The 24,837-nt window shown below is 37.9% G+C and overlaps 1 protein-coding gene across 3 annotated transcripts in view; it reads left to right on the forward strand.

Moving 5' to 3' along the window:
- Positions 1-23,632, forward strand: part of FRS2 (fibroblast growth factor receptor substrate 2) — a 108,278-nt gene extending 84,646 nt beyond the window's left edge. For all 3 annotated transcript variants that reach the window (XM_019640550.1, XM_019640549.1, XM_019640551.1), the window contains 6 exons: positions 4,746-4,840; positions 12,759-12,851; positions 14,586-14,772; positions 15,564-15,722; positions 16,102-16,265; positions 17,882-23,632. In XM_019640550.1, the coding sequence (XP_019496095.1) occupies positions 12,786-12,851; positions 14,586-14,772; positions 15,564-15,722; positions 16,102-16,265; positions 17,882-18,832 (1,527 nt within the window). In that variant the 5' untranslated portion in view covers positions 4,746-4,840; positions 12,759-12,785 and the 3' untranslated portion in view covers positions 18,833-23,632. The remainder of the gene's footprint in view (positions 1-4,745; positions 4,841-12,758; positions 12,852-14,585; positions 14,773-15,563; positions 15,723-16,101; positions 16,266-17,881) is intronic.
- The last annotated feature ends 1,205 nt before the right edge of the window (positions 23,633-24,837 follow it).

A 24,837-nucleotide genomic window follows, 5' to 3' on the forward strand; every position in this document is an offset into this window, starting at 1 on the left:
AGCAAACTAAAACCAAAGCTAGCAGAAGTAAGGAAATAATAAAGTTTAGAGCAGAGGTAAATGAAATAGAGAATAGAACAATAAGAGGAAATCCATGAAACCAAAAGTTGGCTCTTCAAAAAATTTAACAAAGTTGACAGATGTTTGGCTAGATGGACTATAAAGAAAAAGAGGGAAGACTCAAATTACTTAAATCAGAAATTAAAGTGGGGACATTACTACCGACTATCTTAATTGATGCAGAAAAAGCATTTGACAAAAATTAAACATCTTTTCATAATGAAAACACTAAAAAAACTAGGAATAGAAGGAATCTACCTTAACATAATAAAAGCCATATATGAAAAACTCATAGTGAACATCTTAGTAGTAAAAGACTGAAACCTTTTTTTTTAAAGATCAGGAACAAGGTAAGAATGCCCACTTTCACCACTTTTTTTCAATATTGTACTGGAAATTCTAGCCAGAATAATTAGGCAAGAAAAAGAAATAGAAGGCATCTAAACCAGAAAGGAATAATTAAAATTATCTGTTTGCAGATGATATGGTTTTGTATGTGGAAAACCCTAAAGATTCCACAAAAATTTTTTTAGAACTAAAATGAATTAAGCAAAGTAGCAGGATATAAAGTCAGCAAGCAGAAATTAGTTGCATTTCCATACACAATAATCTGAAAAGGAAATTACAAAAACAATTTCATATACAGTAGCATCAAAAAGAATAAAATACTGAGGAATTAAGTTAACCAAGGAACTGAAAGCTTATACAATGAAAACTATAAAATATTGCTGGCAGAAATTAAAAATAAACATATTCTATGTTCATAAATTTAGAAGGTATAATATTGTTAAAATGTCTGCTATCCAAAGAGATCTACAGATTCAATGCAATCACTACCAAAATCCCAATGATTTTTTTTTCACATATAGAAACTTATCCAGAATTCATATAGAATCTCAAGGGACCCTGAGTAGCCAAAACAATCTTGGAAAAGAAGAGCAAAACTAGACAACTCACACTTCCTATTTGAAATTTTACCACAAAGCTATAGTAATCAAAACAGTGTGGTGGCATAAAGACAGATTTATAGATCAATGGAATAGAATAGAGAACCTCGAAATAAGCTCACCTTACATGACCAAAACCCTCATGGTCAAATAAGTTTTGACAATGGTGTCAGAATCATTCAATGGGGAAAGTACAGTCTTTTCAACAAATAGTGATGAGAAAATTGGAAATCCACAGTCAAAAGAATGAACTTTGATCTTTACCTATCACCACATACAAAAATTAAAAAGGATCAAAGATCAAAATGTAAGGCAATAAAATTTTTAAAAGAAAACATAGGACTAAAGTTTTACAACTTTGGATTTGACAGTGCTTTTTTAGATATGACACTAAAAGCACGACAATAAAGGCTAAAATAGACAAATTGGACTTCATGAAAAATGAAAAAAAAATGTACATCAAAAGACACTACCAACAGAGTGCAGAAGTCAACCCACAGAATGGAGAAAATATTTGCAAATCATATACAGGAAAACCTTGGATTGCGAGTAACTTGGTTTGCGAGTGTTCCACAAGATGAGCAAACATTTCTATTAGGTTGGTGCAAAAGTAATAGTGGTTTGTGCCATTACTCATAATGGCAACAACCGCAGTTACTTTTGCACCAACCTAATACATTTTAACTTGGTAAACGAGCAATGCCTTGCAATACGAGCAGTTTGTTTCCGGAACGAATTATGCTCATAAACCGAGGTATTACTATATTTGATAAGGGTTAATATCCAGCATATATAAAGAACATACATCTAAAATTTAACCACAGAAGAAGAACCTGATTTCAAAAATGGACCAAAGACTTGCATAGACATTTCTCTAAGGAAGATAAACAGATGGCCAATAAGCACATGGAAGCACGCTCAACATCACTAATCACTAGGGCAATGCAAATCGAAACTACAATGAGATACCACCTTATACCTGTTAGGATGGCCAGTTCCAAACAAACAAACAAAACCCAGAAAACAACAAATGTTAGCAAGGATGTGAAGAAATTGGAACCCTTGTGCATTGCTGTTGGGAATGTAAGTGGCATAGCTGCTGCAGAAAACAGTATGGTGGTTCCTTAAAAAATTAATAGAATTACCATATGATAATTCTAATTATCACAGTAAAATACCACCTATGAGTCTATATCCAAAAGAATTGAGAAGAGGGTCTCGAGGAGATATTTGTACATTCATATTTGTAGCAGCATTATTCACAACAGCCAACAGGTAGATAAATGTCCAACAACAGATGAATGGCTAAGCAAAATTTGGTATGTACATACATGGTGTGATAAAAAAAATATGGTGAAGTTTTAAATAAAAAAAAATATTACAGTAAAAGACACATTGCCATTAATCCCCCTTTAAATACCCACCCCGCCCCAAGCTTTGAACACACTTATTCCATCATTCTTGCCACTTTCTGAAGCAAGTGGATTGAAAGTCTTGAGGACTTTCTGGATGTCCTCTTTTGTGAATGTCTTTAGTTGTGCAGTCATGGGTGCTTCAGTGTCCTGAATTGATTCAAAATGTTTACCTTTCATGGTCATTTTGACTTTGGGGAAGAACCAGAAGTTGCAAGGTTCCAGAACTGGTGAATAACATGAATGAGGACACAACATAATGTTTTATTTGACAGAAATTGCCTTATACCAGAAGCGATGTGTGACACGGAGTGTTGTCATCATGAAGGATGATTTATGGCACACTTTAAAACACACCTTGCCTCAATGGTAGTTCACATCCAACTGACTGCACCAAACAAGTTGAAACTTGTCACACACCATTTCTAAGGTTTGACACGCCGCTTCCTGTATTGAAAACCCCTTTCTCTCTGTTGGATGGCACTCGGCAGCAGCATTCACCATAATTTTTTATCACACCTCATACAATGGAATATTATTCAGCCTTAAAAAGGAGAAATTCTGACACATTGTACAACATGAAAAACTTTAAGGACATTATACTAAGTTAAGGCAGGTACAAAAAGATAACTATTGTATGATCTCACTTACATGAGGCATCTAAAGTAGTCAGACTTATACAAAGTAGATAGAATGGTGGTTGCTGAGATTTGGGGAGCAGGGAAGTGAGTTGTTTAATGGGTATAGAGTTTCAATTTTACAAGATGAACTTCTGGATATTGGTTGCACAACAATATTGAATCTATTTAACAATAATGAAAGTATACTTAAAAGATGGTAAATTTTATGTTATGTTTATTTTGCTACAATAAAAAAATTGGAAAAAGAAAAAAAAAGAAGGTGGGACAAAGTTTCTAGAGATTCCAATGGAGGCTTTTTAATATTTTCAAGAGCTTTATAGGTTGGTACATTGATTCTTTAATCTGTTTTATTTCAAATCTTAGGACTTTTCCTTGATATAAAGTTTTGGATGGATTACTCTCATTCCCTTAATCATTTTTACTATGATTAACTAATCTATGATTAAACTAATTTTGGGATGGGAATTGTGGGATGCTTGTAAGTGGAATGAATAGAGAGACGAAGAGAGATTTTCCTGAGTTAATTGGCTAAAATCTCTTAAAAGAGAGGGCAAACAATATATATTCATAAAGAGAAATGGATTATGGTACAATTAGCTGGACAGTTTTCCAAGCCAGAGACAAAGCATGATGTGTGTTAAGTTTCTAGAGGAAAGGAGGGAGAGACACTGGGTTGCTGCCCACCGTAAAGTAATGTCGGGTGTAGCAGCAGCTTATGAGGGACATAAGCAAACACCTGGCTGAACCACTGATTTCATAAGCAGGTTTGAAATCCAGAATTGAAATTTTTGATTGAATGTATGTTCATGGTTTTGGAAATGTCCTTTTTGAATATCAATCATACTTGTTAACATATAGATTAACATATAGTTAACATATAGATTCTAGTTAACATACAGATTAAAATGAGACTCTTCACAAAACCCCTAACATAATGCCTGATATGGTGTAGCTGTTCAGTAAATGTTAGTGCCTGTGTTTGAGTGAATTTGATTTTTTTTCTGTGCTGTAAAAAGTACATTGACCAGAAAATTTTCAAAAGGATATTGAAATCTCTTGAAACTCTAGATTGTAATTGATTGCTATAATTTATATTGTCCTTTGACTCTGTGGTATGCTTGTCCATATGGACTGTTTTCTGATGGCTGACTCCTCTGATTTGGACCTGGGGGCATCTTGTAGAATAGGAAGATATGGAGCGGGGAGTCTAAAGAGAGTCACCTCTTGGAGGAGTGATGGTGAGGTTTAAGAAAAGTGACTGGAGGTGGTTTAGCCTGCCACTGGCTAAAAGAGGGTTTTAGAGCTGGAAAGGAACCTTTGGAGGTTATTTAGTCTAACCTCTCATTTTATGGCTGAGGAGATTAAATATAGACAAGTGGTTTTTCCAATGTCATAACTGTAGTGGAGAAGCTAGAATCAGTGGCTTCTAAAGGTCCTAATAGCCAAACATCATAGAACTCAGACTATTGCATTTTTACTTTTCTTTTGAAAAGGCCATGTTAAAGATAACATCTATATATCATATTAATTTTTAAAATACATCTTATATATTAAATAGTTTTAATCGAATTTTTAGAGGTTTGAATTTAAATAATTGAACTAACAGTATTGCCAGAAGCCTCATAAGGAGAATTATTATTTTAAAAGAAGTTAAGAAATTGTCGACTTCTTTCTACTATTTCTAGGTTAAGTCATCAAACAAAGAAAACATGGTATTTTGAAGTATGATTCAACTCCTGATGCTGCAGCAGAGGCTAAGAATATTAATGGCCAGATCTAGGTAAGTTGAATTTTACCTTTAAAAAAATCATGAAGTCCACAAATTATATTTTTTACAAAGAGATTTTAATGTTTTCTTTTTTTAAATTTATACAATTTATTTAATTTTTATGATTTTAAAGATTTTTATTAAAATATAACTAACATACAATATCATATTAGTTGCAGGTGTACATCATAGTTATTCAACATTTATATAACTAAAGAACTGATGACCATGATAAGTCCAGCAACCATCTGACATTGTAGCACACTATCACAATATTATTGACTATAGTCCTTATGCTGTACCCTACATTTCCATGACTACTGTATAACAATCAATTTGTACTTAATCCCTTCACCTTTTTCACCGACCCCCAACTCTCCTCCCATCTGGCAATCATCAAAATGTTCTCTGTATTTGAGTTTGTTTCTGTCTTGTTTGTTTCTTTTGTTCTTAAGATTCCACATATAAGCGAAATCACATTTCATCTGTCTTTTGCTGGTTGACATACTTCATTCAGCACAATACCCTCCAGGTCCATCCATGCCACCACAGATGGCAAGAGCCCATTTCCTTTCATGGCCAATCAGTATTTCTTTGTATATATGTACCACCTCCTCTTTATCCATTCTTCTGTTGACAGACATCCAGCTGCCTCCATATCTTGGCCATTATAAATAAACAGTGCTGCAATGAATAATATGGATGCACACATCTCCTTGAAGTAGCATTTTGGGTTTCTTCGGATATATACCTAGAAGTGGAATTACTGCGTCCTTCTTTGTCTCTTTGTTTTAAAGTCTATTTGGTCTGGTGTAAGTATTGCTACTCCAGCTTTTTGGTTTTGTTTTCATTTTCACAAAATATCTTTTCTCCATCTCTTTACTTTCAGGCTACATGTGTCTTTTGATCTGTAGTGTGTCTCTTATAGGCAGCAAGGGTCTAGTTTTCTTATCCATTCGGACACCCTACCTTTTGATTGGAGCATTTAATCCATTTACATTTAGAGTAATTTTTGATACTATGTAGTTTTTGCCATTTTATTATTCATATTTTTTATCTTTTTTTTTTTTCTTTCCATCTTAAAGTAGCCCCTCTAAGATTCCTTGTAATACTGATTTGGTACTGATGGACTCCTTTAGATTTTCTTGTCTGGGAAGTTCTTTATCTGTCCTTTAATTTTAAGTGATAGTTTTGCTGCCCAGAGCAATCTTGGTTGTAGGTCTTTGCTTTTCATCACTTGGAATATTTTCTGCCAATCCCTTCATGCCTGCAAAGTTTCTGTTAAGAAATCAGCTGATAGTCTTATGGGAACTCCCTTGTAGGGAACTAACCATTTTTCTCTTGCTGCTTTTAAGATTCTTTCTTTGTCTTTAACCTTGAGCATTTTAATGATGGTGTGTCTTGGTGTGGGCCTCTTTTGGGTTCATCTTGTTTGGGACTCTGCACTTTGGGATTCCGGTTTTGTATATCTTGTTCCTTTGTCAGGTTAGGGAAATTTTCCATTATTTCTTGAAATAGGTTTTCAATTTCTTGCTCTCTCTCTTCTCCTTCTGGTACCTCTATAATGTGAATGTTGATACACTTGATGTTGTCCCAGAGGCCCCTTAAATTACTCTCTCATTTTTTTGTTTTTTGTTTTGTTTTGTTTTGCTCTTCTGATTTGGTGTTTTCTGGTACATTATCTTCCAAGTCATGATTTGATCCTCTGCTTCATCTAATCTGTTGATTCCCTTGTATGTATTTTTCATTTTGGTTATTGTATTCTTTATTTCTGATTTTTTGTGTGTGTGTTTTCTATCTCTATTTTTATGTTTCCTATCTCTCTGTTAAAGTCCTTCCTGAGATCATTGAGCATCCTTATAACCAATGTTTTGAACTCTGCATCTGGTAGATTGCTTATCTCCATTTTGTTTAGCTCTTTTTCTGGAGCTTTGTCCTATTCTTTTATTTAGGATATGTTTCTTTGTCTCCCCATTTTGCCTGTGTTTATTTCTATGTATTGGGTAGGACTGCTGTGCCTCCTGGTCTTAGTAGAGGGGCCTGTGTTGTAGGTATCCTGTGGGACCCAGTAGTGCAGTCTTTCTGGTCAGTAAAGCCGGTTGCTCCAGGTATGTCTCTTGTGTGGGATGTGTGTGCTCTTCTGTTGTAGTTGCGCCTTGATTGCTGTTACTGTTTGCATATCATTGGGGGATTGACCTTCATGCTGATTGGTTGTAAGGACTGGCTGTGACTACAGAGGAGGGGCTGTTGTGCAGGTGTTGCTCCTACAGAGCAAAATTTTCTTTAGCAGGGTGCTGGTACCTGCTTAGTCTACCCTTTGGGTGTGTCCTCCTTGGAGGTGGCCTGGTGATGCTCCTACTTGGTCCAAAGCTGTCCACTGGGTGTGCCAGTCCCAGAACCTTTTGTGAGGGAACCCGCTGCAGGCCAAGTTCAACTGCAGCCTGTGCCCTGTCAGGGGCCACCTGGCATTAGCCACAAAGCAATCCACAGATGGCTACCACCCACACTGATCTTGGAGGTGCTTTGAGATGCCAAGCCATGAATCGAGGCAGGCTGTCGCTATTGCTGCGCTTAGGGTTGCTCAGCCAGAGTTATGGGGCATGTTGAAGCCAGATGCTGCTTGTTTGGATTTTGTGAACCTTTGAGAGATTTTAGGAAAGTCTGACGCATGATCCAAGACAGTCTTTTTGTATAGAAAAGCGTCTGGAAGTGGCTTGAGTGTGCCCAAACATTGGGTAGGGCAGGGTCTCAGGCAATCACCAGGGCGGGGAGAACGAATGGTGTTAGCCAGGTTGCTGGAGATTCAGATATGGTGGTCACCTATTTCTGCACACCAGGAAGGGCTAGGGCTCAACAAAGAATGGCTTCCACCAGCTCCTCTGTCCACAAGAAAGTTGCATCTCCAGACCTCACCCTAAACCCAGACAATTCAGTTCCTCTCCGTATGTCCCTGGCGCCTTTCTAGCTGCTGCCCCAGCACTGGAGCTGAGAGCAAGTGAGTCTGTCTGTGAGTAGTCTTTGTACAGGCCTTTTAAGAGGAGTACCTGGGACTAGCCACCCTGTCTCACTTAGCCACAATCTCTACTGGTTTTCACAGCCAGAAATTATGGGGACTTCTCTCCCTGGCACTGGAACCCTGGGCTAGGGAGCCTGGTGTGGGGCTGGAACCTCTCAGTCCTCTGGGAGCAGGCGACCTCTGCAGCCAAGATATCCCTCACGATTTTTAATGGTCACTCGCGGGTGTAGGACCAGCTTGTCCTCGTCTCTGCCCCTCCTACCAGTCTTGAGGTGGCTTCTTCTGTATGTCCTTAGTTTTAGGACTTAGGTTCTGCTAGACTTCAGGTAGTTCTCAATGATGGTTGTTCTGTCGTTTAATTGTGATTTTGATGTGGTCATGAGAGGAAGTAAACACAATGTTTACCTAGTCTGTCATTTTGACCAGAAATCTAATGTTTTCTTGAATGCATTCGTTTTGCCCCTCATTTGCAGTTACCTCCCACCTCCAAAGAATAAGGACAAATGGCTTTACTTAAACTAAGGTGATGTTTACTAATTTAAAATATTCAGCAAACTTGTTGCAATATTGATATTTCCAAAGTAGCTACCTTTTTTTCTTGAATGTACTCTAGCAACTTTCCTAAGTTGCTTTCGTAAGGGAGCATCATGAGTCTATTTGTGTTTTGGCTGAGTTATGAACTTGGTGCTATAAGATCCTGACTGAGATCATATGGTTTCTCATCAAGTGTTCACAGTTTAGTGCATAATATTAGGTCTTACATAACTCAGATGTGGTCTCCAAATATTAGTCTGGTGGTCATATATGCAGAATATATCTTGCCTTTCCCCTTGCCTAGAAGTTTGTGGTTCAGGAAGAGGAGTCAGAGATGTGGATGAACACTCCACGTAAAAAAAAGTCTCCTTCTATGTTGGAAATTGACCACAACTGCCCGTTTTTCCAGCTGTTTTAGTCTCTCTCTCATACTAACTAAGCCTATGCAACCTTACTGAGGCCTCTTGTTCCTTTTGCCTCCACTTTGTCCCATTTTGCCAGCCCTCTTTCCTGACCAGACCATCACTTCAACCCCCCCGCCCCGTATTGCCAGTATCTTAATTTTCTTGTCCTCTTACCCTTTGACCCTGGGTCAGGTGAACTGTCTACCTTCTGGACTGCTGAACACAGCTTGATAAACAGCATAGTTTTAGTGTCCAGCCTCTGCTGAGATTTCAGCACAGCCAACTTAAAATCCTGCTACCCTTCTTGGGTAGGTAGCTCCTCAGTGCATAATCCTGTCATTCTCCTCATTTTGCATGCCTGCCTTCTATTTTACAAAGGAAATTTAGGGTAATAGATGTTAATGTACTTTAGCTTTTCCACTATACTCCCCCCATCCTTATTTTCTTCCCTCTCTCGTCAGAGGGACATTCTTCCTCCTGTGGTCAGACTCCTGAGTCTGGGCCCTGGAACTCATCTTCTTCAGTCTTCCCCTCTATCTTGATCCATCAAGAGCCCTTCTCTTTCCTTTTCCCCCCTGTATTTTTAAACCTTTCCTGACCTACTGATTACAAACCTGCATAATAAATCTGTCATCTCAAAACAGCAAATAACTCAAGCATCGCATTTTCTTTTGAAACCGCGCCTGCCCCTACCCTAGTGCTGTACTTCTTACTCCCTCACCCTGTTGTTGAAAGTGCACTTTCCACTCTCTGCGGATCTCCCATTTGCTCGCTGCGGTTTGGTTTCTGCCTCTACCACTCCATGGATGGAACCTTCCTTCTTGACACTTTCTTTTCTTAGTTTGTACTAGTCTGACCTTTTTTTTTTTTCTTCTTCTTCTTCTTCTTCTTCTTCTTCTTCAGTTGCTCCTCTCTACACCAGTACTTAAACATTTTATTCCTCAGGATTTCAACCTCAGGTCGCTCTTTATACTGTCCTCGGTCAGTGTCTTCTGTTTTATTGATTTAAGTACCACATGTATTTCAATATTTTACCTCCTTCAAACCCATACTCATGTTCTTAGCTCTCTATTGCATAGCTGCATTTCATTGTTTTCTGGAATCTCGGATTAACACGTCTGAAACTGCACTGCTCCCCACCGCTTCCACTGAAAGACCACCATTTTTTCCTGTCAGGTGATGGAGCCAGCGCCCGTCATCTGCTACCCTCGAGACTGCCTTTGCCTTCCCTTGCGCCTCGCCGGCCTCTCAGTGCTGCTGACTTGTCTTTGGAAATATTTCCTCAATTCGTCTTCTTCATCTTTATCCCCACTGTTGTTGCTCTGGTTTTTAAGTTTTTAACATACTTCTTTTTTCAATAGTCTAACTGGTTTCCCTCCCTCTAAGCTAAACTTCCACTTAAATTTATCCTGCAGATCGATATATTTAAAATGAAGTCTGACCCCCTCACTTTCCTGCTTAAAATTCTTCAGTGGCTTTCCATCATGTGTAGGATAAAACCTATTCTCCTGGGTCTGGCATACACAACTTTTGTGTCCCATGTGAGCTCTTTCATTAGTTATTGTACTGAACTAAAATTCAGTGTGGATACAATCCCCAAGTAGGTCGCACTACCACTCACATACCATCCCAGCACGGGAGGAGCTGTTTTGGCAGGTAGCTTTTGAAGGCGGCTAGTGAAAGAATAATTTTTCTACTCCCTTTGAGAAATAGTTTAAAAACATTACTTTGAGGCACCATGTTTTGAGGCCAAAGCCACCCCGTAGTAATTTTTTAGCTGTTTATGTTCACGAGAAGGTGAGTGGTGAGGAGGAGGATGTGATTTCGAGAAGTCTTTTTTTGTTTATCAATTATCCTTCTGCTTTAAAAAAGTTTTAAAAATATTCTTTTGTCTTTGCATCCTATAATTTATCAAACATTTATTAATTTTTAAAAATTAAATATTATATTGCATGTGCTACGTCAAGTAGCATGCTTAGTGCCCTAGAAAATTAAGAAGACAGGGTTTCTCTTCAGGAGGATCACGGTGAAGTGGGTGGTGAGACAGACAAATATTACAATAGAATGTGGTGAATGCCATGATAGAGTCGTGTCTGTTTGACTGGGGACTCTCGAGACAGGCTAGCTTCAAGTGGGTTGGAGTCCCAGATCCCTGCCTTGTTGTTCAGGACAGTATGGTTTGGTCCCTGCTTGTGTTACAGCCCACCCTGTACTCCAGGTGTACTGGATGCCTCACTGTCTCCTGAATGCACTGCAGCCTTTCATGACCTGTCCTTGCACATACTTCTCAAGTATTTATTTCTGTTTTTTGCCCAGCATGCCATTTCTGCTCAACTCTTTAAGTATCAGCTCAAATGGTGCTTCCTCCCTGCCTAACCCACAGAGCTAGTTGCTCCCTTCTCTGTGCCCACAGAACTCTTCTCACATTGTAATATAAGGTTTATCACAATGTATATCTGTTTCCATTTCTGTCTCTCCCTTTAGACTCATGACTCTTCAGAGGTACAGACTGTGACTTAAATCATTTTTACACTATGGTACTTAGCAAAATGCTAAAATGAGTCTTAATTTAATTTTATTATTTTATCACTTTTTGGTGTACATACTAGTATACTTTTTCACCTTCTTAATACTAACGCCTGTCAGACATGCTTTACCTTTGCTTAGTACACTTCATTAAGCTCACAAGAGACTTAGAGCACCTACTGTGTACTAGTATGTGCTTGGTGTTGTGTTAGGCATGGGAAATGCAGAAATGAATAAGATTCATCCCTGAGTAATAAAAATCAAGTGGAGGGAAGACGATAGATAAGTAAACAATCTGTCACAATTTCCACTAAGTAAACAGTGTGAAAGACACTGTGATATTGGGAAGCCCAGGGTGCTTTGAGAGGATACAGAAGAAGTATAACTTGTCCAGTTGGTTGGAGTCAGAGAAGACGTCCTGAAGGCCCTGCACTCTGGGTTCAATCTTGAGAAAAAAAAGAAGCAGAAAAGGAGCAGCATGGAAGGGTGTGAGAGAACAAAATGGTCTGGGGAAACTGTGTCGTATGACTGGTTAGGACCGAAGCAGTGACAAGGAGGAGGTTAGCCTAGATCAGTAGATAGGGACCAGATGGGAAGGACCTCATGTCGTACTGACAAGCTTTGAATTTTTCCCTGAAGGTAGTAAAGATCCACTGAAGAATTTTAAGCAAGTTTTAATCAGATTTATGTTTTTAATGTTTAGTGGCGTGTGCTTCTTTCCTCCTTTTCAAATATTGTCACATTTCATTCTGATTCTTTCCCTGTTTGTAAGTGATGTTTTGAATTTTTTCTTTGTTTATTTGGAGTGTTCTTGAACAATTAATGTCTCCTATAACCTCATATCAGTAATCTTTTGTGGGAAAGAAGGATTAGTTAGATACGCTGTTTCAGTTTTTCCAGTATTTACTCTAAGTTACTGCTTGAGTTTTGAATTGCCTTTCTAGCTTAATGATCTATTCCAAATTTGTGTTCTGTTTACCCATGAACTCTTGTCTGATGGAGTACAAAAAGGATGCTACAATGAGTAATAAAAGTCAAAATCCCTGCTAAGCCAGAAATCTAGCATGCCTTTCGATATTTATTAAATGAGGGACATGAAATTTCCGATAAGGCATAAAGAGTTAATTCCTTGAATGACTTTATTTAAATAGTGTTACATATGAGACCTTAAGTTGATTTGTGTTTAAAGATCATTTTAAAATAGGCCGACCTTTGCAAATTAGCTGGAAATTTGAGGTCTGTGAAGTCTGCCTCACAAAATTATTCTCATCACTGAGAAAAACTCACCAGCTAGTTATGTTAAATTAGTTCCAGCCATACACCTTCTTGGGCTTAATCTTCCTCATCAAAATAATACAGGGCTGTGTTAAATGACTTCTAAAATCTTTTTCTATTTTATGATTTTTGTATCCTACATCTAATAATTTTTTCCAAATTATCTTTCATGTAGCGCTCACATGGTCTTCTGAAAGAAGCCATGGGTAGCTGTTGTAGCTGTCCAGATAAAGACACTGTCCCAGATAACCATCGGAACAAGTTTAAGGTCAGTATAACTGATTGAGTTACATCTCTCACTGCCTATTCAGATACTCTTTTACTTCACTTAATGTTTCTTACTTTCTTTTTTCTTCAAACCCTTTCATTTCCACTCTGCTTTTTCCTTTTTTAACAAATGATGATATTTTCTTACTGACAGTGTGGAATCCTTTTTTTACTTTCCCTTTGGTCCTCTGTATTCAATTAGCCACACAGTTCTGGTATTATGTTCTTCAACATGCCATTTTATGGGTTCCTTTTTAGTCCTGTCACCACCTCCAGTCATTGCTTCATGCCTGGATAATTTCTTAACAGGACTCTATCTTGAGTCACGTCTGTGATCCATCCTGCAGTTGACATCAAATTAATCTTCCTCTTTCATCATTCTGAGATTTCTGTGGTATTCTGTTATCTAGAGGCTAAATGCTCCATGCCTGACTCATCCACAGCCAGTTAGTGTTTCTCATAGTCTGACTTCCATCTGCTATGAAACATAGCCTCTGGAGCACACAAACTTAGGTGGAGGTCACAGTCCTGTTGCTGTGAAACTTTGTGACTTGGGACAGGTTACATTATCACTCTTCATTTTTGTAGGATGGAGAAAATAGTATTACCTGCAGTTTAGGAGTGTTATGAGAATTAAATGAGAAAAATACACGTAAAGTACTTTGCCCAGTTCCAGGCATTTTAGTAAGTTCTCAAGTGTTATCTATTCTTCATAGTCTCTGCCCATTTTCTGAAACTCAGTAGTGTAAGGCCTTCCCTTAACATGAACTCTGTGCTAGTCTTGTCTTGGTCTCTCTGAAACATACCTTCTTTCTCTCTGCTGTAGCTCTGCATCGTGAGGATATGCCCTACAAATTCTGACCCACCAGCTTCCCTCTTCATTTCACTTCCTATCTAAATTTAATTATACCCAAGACCCAACTAAAGTCCCTCTTGTTCTTTTTTTTTTTTTTTAAAGATTTTATTGGGGAATTGGGAGAGGGAACAGCACTGGGGAATCGGGGAAGGGGAGTAGACAAATTGCTGTCCTTTTGTTCTTCAGTCTAGTTGTGGAGGATGTCGCTTCACTGGCCCATGTTGGTATTATCATTGCGCTCTTCCCGGGTGAGGCAGTCGCTTGCCGGCCATTGGACGGCCACTCACGGCAGCTCACACCGGCTGCTGGCCACTCACGCTGGCTGCCAGTCACTCACCGTAGCTTACTGCAGCCTACGCTGTTGCCAGTGACTCACGGCAGCCCAGCTCCAGATTGAGCTGTTGTTCACCATCTTAGCTATAAAGGGCACAGTGGGTCACAGGCCCATGTGGGATCTGAACCGGTGGCCCTGCTGCTCAGAGCTGGCATTCCAAGCCAACTCTTAACCAACGAGCCACTCAGCCGGCCGGCCGGCCCCCTCCTTTTCTTATGTGAGGGCTTCTCCAACAACATTTGACCACATAGTTCCTGCCTTTTGCAGCCTCCGTTGTACTCATTTGTCAATCATATACAGTTTTGTGGTGTTGACTTTGTATATCTTATCTCCCCAGTGGGAATGTGAAATCTTGCATATATGAACCGGGTATTACACTGCTGCATAGTCCATGCCCCACACACATTGGTTGAAGCATGAACTAACATAGGAACCAGTAACTGAACCAATCAGCAACAGTGTGTTTTCCTTACAAACTGGTGAAATATGTGTATGTCTGTCAAGTGGGAGCGTTAGGTTAGCACTAATTAAAATTTCTTTTTTAGGTCATTAATGTGGATGATGATGGTAATGAGTTAGGTTCTGGTATAATGGAACTTACAGACACAGAACTGATTTTATACACTCGCAAACGTGACTCGGTAAAATGGCACTACCTCTGCCTGCGACGCTATGGCTATGATTCGAATCTCTTTTCTTTTGAAAGTGGTCGACGGTGTCAAACTGGACAAGGTAGGTAGAGCCTTCTTTTTCCTCCAAACATTATCACATTTGAAATACGTGAAATAACTTGCAGTTATTCTGTATTCAATGTTAATATTACTTTATCCTGATAGAAAATATTACCCAAATAAGTGCATTGTTAAGAAAAGAGATATCGTAAACTATGTATTCACTTATCAAGCATTTATTAAGCACATTTTCTATGTCCAGAATTTTGACTCATATTATCTTTAAAATTTTCTATAAATGATTAGTCCCAATAAATTGACTATGTGTTTTTACTATTATAACTTGTTGAGGAAAGAACCTAAACTTGAGAGTTAAACATTACATAGTTTGATTTTTTTGCTACCTACTCCTTGGTCAAATTACTTCCGTCGAGCATCAAATTTTTTCTCTATCAGAGGTGAATGGCAAGCCCTACCTTACATAATTATTACAATAATTAAACACAATAACAGAGCCAGGGCTTGTCAAATGGCAAAGGATCACTTTGGCAATAGTGAGTTGGGCGCCCCCTGCTGTTAAAAAGCAGACTGAAGTAGGTGTGCAAATCTTGTTTTTGTCTGCCTTATTTTGAGCCGTCTCCCTTAGACAAGTGAAAATTATTCTGTGAATTTCCTTTTGTGTTTAGGTTTTGAAACAGAGAGTACCATTAATTTATCAGACCTTTATTTAAAAGGCCTTTCTTGCTATTGGTACACAGAATGCTTATTTTACAATTTTGTTCTTTGACAGGTGCTCCTGTATCTTTTTAAAAGATGTGGTAACCATTGTTCCCTTCTGGTTCACATTTGTAGGAATCTTTGCCTTTAAGTGTGCCCGTGCAGAAGAATTATTTAACATGTTGCAAGAGATTATGCAAAATAATAGTATAAATGTGGTGGAAGAGCCAGTTGTTGAAAGGAATAATCATCAGACAGAATTGGAAGTCCCCAGAACACCTCGAACACCTACAAGTAAATAACCATTTTCCTTCTTGTACTTTGAATAGCAGACACTTATAAACTATACACTATGGATATTTAATCTATAAAATGTTAGAAGTCATCATTGGCTAACATAGTATACTGGTTGGCAGTTTTTAAAAACTGTTAGTTGTAATTATAAAGATTTTTAATATTTTAATAAGATAACATTAAATGTTACATACTACCTAAATGTGAATGGAAAGTTGGCATGGAGGGGGCCGTGGTTTGTGCTCTGGTTTCTGCTGTGTCTTACCACAAACACCTTCTTTAATCCTCTCAGTGAAGATTGGGCTCTCACTCATTTCTATTCTCTGTCCCCTACCCTGTATCCTGCTTTTCTTAAACCAATAATCAAACGAAAACTCAGCTCCGGGGTTTGCTGCTCAGAACTTACCTAATGGATATCCCCGATACCCCTCATTTGGAGATGCTTCATCCCATCCTTCAAGCAGACATCCTTCTGTGGGGAGTGCACGCCTGCCTTCCGTAGGCGAAGAGTCTACACACCCTTTGCTTGTGGCCGAGGAACAAGTAAGCATGCACTGCTATCTGTCTCAGAATAACAGCTTGTGTAGTGTTAAAGTATGGAATTGAAGATTTCAGTCAGTTTGAATTTTAGCTTTCATCATTTATATATGACTTTTGTAGTAAAGAATCAGAGGAAATAGCATATATTTGATGACATATGCTGAAATATGTACTGGCACTGAGGGAAGCTTAGCATTACCGTAGTTTGTGAATTCACAGGAGAGGTTCATCTATAGATAAAGACAGAAATAACTAATGGCCAATTCCCGTTATAATAACCTCCAGTCGATCTAGGAATTTATGATGCTTCTGATATTACAGTTTTTATAATGGTGGACTACAAGCAGGAAGGTAGATTTTGTTGTCAGTGTTTTTATAGAGCTATTTAATATTCCTGACTATTCTACTTTTCATTTGAGGAAGGATCTGGTAAATATTGTTATGTATTAGTTATTCTTATCTTTTGTAAACCATATGGTCATTTATCATTAGGAAATGTTTATCATTTTAAATTCATTTCTTTGTGTTCTTTACATTGTACACGAGTTCTTATATTATTTACTGTAATTACATTTCCCTCAGTTTTGCATTTTATTTTTGAGTTCTTCAAACTTTATGTATAGACTTCTAAACATTTTTATATTGTCCCCCCAAAATACCATTGAGCTTTTTTTTTAAAGATTTTTATTGGGGAATTGGGATGGGAGCAGTGCTGGGGAATTGGGGGAAGGGGAACAGACAAGTTGCTGTCCTTTTGTTCTTCAGTCTAGTTGTGGAGGACGTTGCTTCACTGGCCCAAGTTGGCACCATCATTGCGCTCTTCCCGGGCGAGGCAGATCAGTCTCCGGCTTCTGGACGGCCGCTCACTGCAGCTGCTGACCACTCACGCTGGCTGCTGGCTACATACGGTAGCCCATGGCAATCCACTGCCACAGGGGCTGCAGCCTACGCCGTCGCCGGCGACTCATGGCAGCCCAGCTCCAGGTTGAGCTGTTGTTCAGCATCTTAGCTGTAGAGGGCAGTGTCACTGGCCCTCATATGTGGGATCCGAACCGGGGCCCTCTGGCATCCCAAGCCAGTTCTTAACCATTGCACCACTCGGCCGGCCCACCATTGAGCTTTTCATTATCATTTTAGTGATTATTTTTTAATAGGTGGTATTTATTTTATAGGCATTTTACAAAACTTATTAAATCTAGTAGGGTTTATCTTTTATATAGTCATATCATCTGTAAATAATGATAAGTTTGTCCCTTTCTTATACTTGTTATTTCTTATTTCTGAATCATGTTTTAATGCATTCATGAGAATTGCTAGAACAACATCAAAGTGATAATCCCTATTTATTCCTGAGTTTTGTTTTTTACAGAATGCTTCTCATCTTTTACTATCACGGGTAATATTGAGTATTACTGTAGTTATTCTTTTATTAAGTTAGGAAGATAACATTTCTATATCCCCTCCTCACACCTTTTTATTAGTAAAAAAGCAAATGCAAAAGCTTCTAAGTAAGTATTTTTAGAGAGAAAGCTAATCAGTAAACTTAACTGATATGGTCAGATTTTTTTGTCTTACTTTTTATATCAAGTTACTGATTCACTTTTCCCATTTTGTTTTAGGTACATACCTATGTCAACACGACAGGCGTGCAAGAAGAGCGGAAAAATTGCACAAGTGTGCACGTCCCATTGGAAGCGAGGATTTCTAATGCTGAAAGCAACACACCAAAAGAAGAACCAAGTAGTGCTGAGGACAGGGACCCTCAGATTTTTCTTGAACCCGAAGGAGTCAGATTTGTCTTAGGACCAACCCCTGTTCAAAAGCAATTAATGGAAAAAGAGAAACTAGAGAAACTTGGGAGAGATCAAGTCAGTGGAAGTGGTGCAAATAACACAGAATGGGACACTGGATATGACAGTGATGAACGAAGAGATGCACCCTCTGTTAACAAACTGGTGTATGAAAATATAAATGGGCTGTGTACCCCTAGTGCCTCAGGGGTCAGGAGAGGTCGTCTGACATCCGCCAGCACCTCAGACACCCAGAACATCAACAACTCAGCTCAGAGAAGAACTGCATTACTAAACTATGAAAATTTACCCTCTTTGCCTCCTGTTTGGGAAGCCCGCAAGCTAAGTAGGGATGAAGATGACCATGTAGGACCAAAGACCCCATCTCTGAATGGCTACCATAATAATCTAGATCCAATGCATAACTATGTAAATACAGAGAATGTAACAGTGCCAGCAAGTGCTCACAAAATAGAATATTCAAGGCGTCGGGACTGTACACCGACAGTCTTTAACTTTGATATCAGACGCCCAAGTTTAGAACACAGGCAGCTCAATTATATACAGGTTGACTTGGAAGGTGGCAGTGACTCTGACAACCCTCAGACTCCAAAAACGCCTACCACTCCCCTTCCACAGACCCCCACCAGGCGCACAGAGCTGTATGCTGTGATAGACATCGAGAGAACTGCTGCTATGTCCAACCTGCAGAAAGCACTGCCACGCGACGATGGTACATCTAGGAAAACTAGACATAATAGTACTGACCTGCCCATGTGAGCCTGGATAGCATTACATTGTTTGCACCTTTGTGAAGTTTTTAAAAATGAAGATGCAAGTGCTTCATTTTCATTTCTAAACACTAACTCCTTTTATAGACTGATAAAAAAGATTTTTTTTTGACTATTTCATGTGCTTCTTTAACTAAAGGGAATTAATGTAGAGCAGGTACTCATTAAAGAACACTAATTTCATTATATACTACTCATTACTGTACAGCAGCATTCCCATTTTCACAGTGCCTATTTAAAATGAGTTGAAATGAGTGACATGCTGGTTGGTTTTTATCAATATTCTGGACTTATGCATATCATTCATATCTAAGTCATGGTTGGCATTTAAAACACTTTATAAGCCTCTTGATAATGTGCATTACTAACAGATAACTCTAGGCTTTGAAAGTAATATTTGTAGATTCACTATTCCTGGTGTGTGGCGTCCAGCATGTAACATGAGAAATCCTTTATTTCATTAATTGTAGGCTTTTTGACTTGAGCCAAAACATATGGAAAGGAAATAGAAGTACCACACCTGCTTATATACCAGTCAGTTCCTTTGCCTTCAGCGTTACTAGGAAGAGTCCCATATCCGTGAATATGGTTTGCTGTTGGTGTGTTGAAAGGCAGGAAAGAGACGATATTTTCTTTTACTCATCTCATGATGTGATTTGAAGGGCATGCCCAGATATCTTAATCAGAATTATAATAGGCTCAAGAATCAGTCTCAGGTCACTTTACCCAAAAACATTTGAAAATCTGGTCCATGATCTCTTGAAAGTGTCTCTCCTATGGATTATTAACAATAACATTGTGTTCTGGAGGCATTTGTGCCATTAGATTGCCATTTACCTTCAGTTTCTTGCCTTTGGTATTTGGGATGTCTTATTTTGTTGCTTAATGTCTTTTTCAATTTAAAACGTTCGCATTTGTATATAGTTTTGAAATTGGACTATGTGTTTATTGTTGTTTAGTTTGCCATTTTTGTCAAATTGTGGTTTTGAAGGTTCATTTGGAACTTACTGTTATTCTATAACAGGGTTGCCCTTGTCCAGTATTTATTTATATCCTGTTTACTTTTCAAGTTGATAAAAGCATTCTCTCAATTTTAAATTTTACTTGGGCCCATAGGTGATCTTTTTAGCAGCTGAGAAAGAAAAGGAAGCTACTTTTAACATGCGAAGTTCCCTAAAGGTACTGTGTTTTCTCTGTGGGCACTCTCCCCAGCACTTTAGCGGTGATTCCCTGGTCACACGGCTGCAGATGTACTTTGCCCACTGTCGTGCTCTTCTGCTCTGCTGTTCTTTCACTCGTTGCTGGATCTTTGATTATCCCTTGATTTCAATAGAATGTTAAGATTGGTGCCAGCATAGCAGGTACAGTGGAAGTCTTGTAGCAATGAGAATGTGTCATAATTTAGGATTTAAAATGAATTGAAGCTTATATAAACTGACGAGAAGTCCTATGCCTCACTCTTGGAAAGTCAAGAATGTTCCCGTTTCCCAAACAGTAGAGAAGACAAGAGAAGGTAGAGTGGAAAGAAGGTTAGGTAACCTTGCAAAATATTTTACCATTTTCTCTAAATATGAGGAAGTTTGAGATTATGATCTGGCTCTGCCAGATGTAACTAAGGTTAATTTAGCATGAAAACATTTTCAGCCATGTAGCGTCTAACCTGTTCAATAAATAACCAATTATAGGGCAGTGAATGGATTAGCAAAATAATAGAGTTGGGACCATTATAAAGAAAGTAAATTATTAAGTGTCTATCATTTTCAGTGCCATTGGTTTATGTGCATAGCAGAATTTCTTTTTTTCCTGTGAACTTGGTGCTTACTAAAGTGTTCACTGTTCTCTAAAAAGAGAGCAGTGGTATAGGTGTGCAGTTTCCATTTTTAATATATTGTTGCATTTATGTTTTCTTCTGAGTAGATTGCTAATCGTGCCAAATTTATGTGATGATTTTTGTAATGTGGAATAAGAATTGTGATGGAATTAGTACACACGGTTTTCTCTGAAATAAGCAGTCAAGACAGAACATTAACCTCCAAATGGAAGGGCTGACCTATTTATTCATTTTGGAGGTTGCATACTTTGTTCTTTTTTTTTCTCATTCTTTCATTTTTCCAGATTCTAATGAGCTTTTATATTTTTTAGGTAACTCCGATATAATCATTGCAGTTTATGCTTTAAATACTGTGTGCTTTAAAAATGGGACCAATTTGTCTGCTAAGAATTTGATTTTAGGTACTATGAATATTAGGAAGATGTATGCATACAACTGGTGTTAATTTCTAGATATCTCTGGAAATCACTTGTGTTCCTATTTAATAAAAAGTAATGTAGAACACTACTTGTCCTTTGCAGTAGTCTAGTAATGGGCATTAAGCTCTATCCTGGAAGAATGTACCTATTATTAGGTACATTTTAGAATGAGATATTTTGTTGGAATATAATTGTGGCCATATGTTTCAGATTTCCTGAGACAGACCTAATTTTAGATATTTTATTCTGTTGATAGACCATGTGATCCTACTTTTCAGTTTTGGAAATATAATCATTGTTCATATGTTTTTTCCCCCAAATAGCATCCTCTTTTATTCATATAGATCATAACAGCTTTTATCCCAGACCAGGGTTGGAAACTGATATGGGTATTACCTGTGTTTTTTCTTAGTGTTTTAGTTCCCAATTTCATCTTCTTTTAAAAATGAAATATGGTGCCTTCTCTCCCTCCAGGAAGATTGGCAAATAGTTCCTTTTATTTACTGCTGCTGTGGAGTGATGAGATATGCACTTTACTCTTGAAGACTCAGCAAAAAGCTTTTCACTTCCCAGTATATCCAGAATAGATCACATTTGGGACTTATGAAAATTTGCCAAGCAATCTTTGTTTTTATAGATATTGATGTTGACCCCACAGTTCAATGTTACAAGTCAAACTAGTGTTTATCACCCCCACCAAAAGAAATCTGTGGCACAATATATAAAAATGTACCTCAGTAATGTTCTATTAAAAATGGGACAGGGGCCTTATGTTTTTATAATTTCCTAATAATGTGCCACCATATTTTTGCCTCAAGGTAAAGGTTTTAACAAGCTAAAAAGTACTTCCCACTTCCCCCTGTGCTGTTCCTAACCCATAATGCCCAAGTATTTTGTGCAATGTGTAGTTTGTGTGTATGTGTAAATATATATGTATATATGTATATACATATATACATATATATATAAATCCCTGAAATAGATATACCATCAGAGATAACATTCAGAAGTAACTGATGTATTGGCATCTCATTCATATTTCTGATGTGAGGTATATGGTACTAATTACCTTTTCCCTGATGTTTGCCAAATTTGAATAAAGGCATTGGTACGAAATTACAGAATGTATAGAAAATGTTTTTGGCTTGAAAAGTTAACAACTTCTGTGACCTACCGCAATATACTCTGCCCAAACCAGCACCATATCTATCTTTCCTTTTCTTTACATCCCTATTCTCCATTCCTACTTCCTCATTTTTGGGGGGTATAAACACAATTCTTTTGTAGCATCATTACAATTGCAATTCTGTGACAATTAGATGATAATAATAGCATGGAAACAAACTGGTATTAATAGTACAGTAGTCACCGGTGTGCCACATTTGCATTAGTAAATGCAAAGTATACATTTTATAAAGGACAAATTTTGTGTTAATGTTTTTATTTTCATTACATTGTATAATATGTAACATTATTGTATGTCCTAATTTGCATTATAAATGTTTTTTCCTACATAAAGGCATAAATATAGCAACTTTGTATAAAGGTAGCTTATTAGGTTTTTAATTTTTTTCTTTTATAAAAAATTGTCTAACAGTGGGACTACCATTGCCAAATTGTATATGAAATATGAATTTTACCCCCTATGGTTAATTTCTTTTATAAACATTCCATATTTCTCTAATAAAAGACATAAGTGATACTGTACTATGCATAAATTGTATTTTAATGCTGTTTCATGTCAGCATTTTAAATTTGGTTTGCATTTTTAATATTGGCAAAATTTTCCACTGTTGATTAAAACCTTGTTGTATATGTAACAACATCTTTTGCCCTCTGTCCCTCCCCACCGTTTGTTCTCTATTTCTCCCTATCAGTGCCAACTTCATACATTTTGTAGCATGGCAATAAAATATAACTTTTACACTGAGGCCGAGTGTGGCTTTTTGGAGGACGTGGTGATGGGAGGATTGCCCTCTAGTTGTTCTTTCCATATGACTTTTTGCCATAAGAACCATGTCTCCAGACATGAGAAGTTATCTCATATAATGTAAACATGCTTTTAAGGACAAGTGTGAATGTGCTTTTAAGCTTAATATTTTGTCATAACAAATAACTAATTTTTTATCTTTGGAAAAGTCAGAATTCTTGAAGTACAATCAAACCTTTATTAACTGGAGTACTTAAAGAATAAGCTAATAATTGAATTCAGTTCAACAAGGGCTAAGCAACACATTTTTAAAATCTTTATTTATTATAGAGTATTAGTACACTGTCCTAAAAGTTATATGTAAAATATGGTTTAATCTTAGATGATTTAGGATCTTGCGATGCCTTACTGTTGTCATTCTGGCATAAATTTCCATGCTGAGGTACTCAAGTTGATACTGGAAGCTGAGCTGACTATACACTGACCTTAAGTATTCATGAAAAACTGCTTTGTTGAATAAAATCTGATCGGAGTTCTTCCTTTTACTTTCCCCTTATTGCCTAAAGTAGATTGCAATAAAACACCAATAAAAGTTTGGTTGGATACCTACTTAAAGCTTTACTGTATTTATATTTCACACATTTTTTTGAAACTATGATAAAAGGTTTTTCTTAGTCTCATCACTGCCTCCATTTCAAAGTGAACATATAATGGGTTAAGGATTGTGTTTCATCAAGTGAAATGAAATTTTAAGTATTTGACATACTCTCTCACAGTTTTATCTGTGTTGTCATTCAAACTGGTAGTTCTCAGCTCTGGGTGCTCAAACCTGTTTTTAGTCACTCAGTGATACTGTAAAGCCTATTTGGATAAGGTTCAAGATGGAGCTCATTTAAACAATGAAGGGGAAAAAGAAGTCCACAAATGATTGGGTGCCAGACCCATGGAACACATAATTGGTTAAGATGTGGCAGAGACCAAATCTTGGAAAATTTGGGTATTTGTTCTCAGAAATTAACTCATTTGGATTATTTCTGTATTTTTCTTTTGAGTCCCTTTGAAGACAGTAGCTATTCACATGTTCTTATTTAATGAGTGAGCAGGAAGTAGGCCCTATGCTAGTAATAATAGCAGTCCTTGTCCTCAAAAATTTTGGTACTTTAGAATAACCCTTTTAACGGGAGCAATGCCCTTCCCCCCACCCCCCCAGAGGTCTAAGGCCTAAGACATAAATTGTATAGGATGAATTAACTTCTCTGATATAGAATGGTAATAGCTGTATACCTTAGGAAACTGACAAAATTGTCACTCCAGTTCTTAGTGGTGTTAAGGTGCACACAAAGGAAAGGCATCTAACAGCCTGAGAATGGAGGTTTTCATGAAAAGTTTGGAGGAGGTAATCCCTGAAGTGTTTGACCAGAGCATCATAGATTAGAGAAGGGGACAGGACGTTGTAGGGAGGAGAAATAACGTGCAAAGGTATAGAGGTGTAGAAAGGTGATGTTCATTAGTGGCAAGGGGTTTCATATGACGAGCATGGGGCGCAAAGGCAGGGTGGGAGATAAAGAAGAAAGGAGAAATGAGGGACATAAGTAGCTGTAGAATGCTAAGGACTTTTTGTTTAAATGAGGTGAGGGCCAGCCAAGTGGCTCAGCTGGTTAAGAGCTCACTTGGGATCACCAGCTCTGAGCAGCAGGGCTGCGGTTTGGATCCCACATTGAGGGCCAGTGACGCTGCGCCCTCATAGGTAAGATGCTGAACAACAGCTCCACCTGGAGCTGGGCTGCTGTGAGTCGCCTGTGATGGCATAGGCT

The sequence above is a fragment of the Hipposideros armiger genome, unplaced genomic scaffold, assembly GCF_001890085.2.
Source record: "Hipposideros armiger isolate ML-2016 unplaced genomic scaffold, ASM189008v1 scaffold_51, whole genome shotgun sequence".
NCBI classification, from domain to species: Eukaryota; Metazoa; Chordata; class Mammalia; order Chiroptera; family Hipposideridae; genus Hipposideros; species Hipposideros armiger.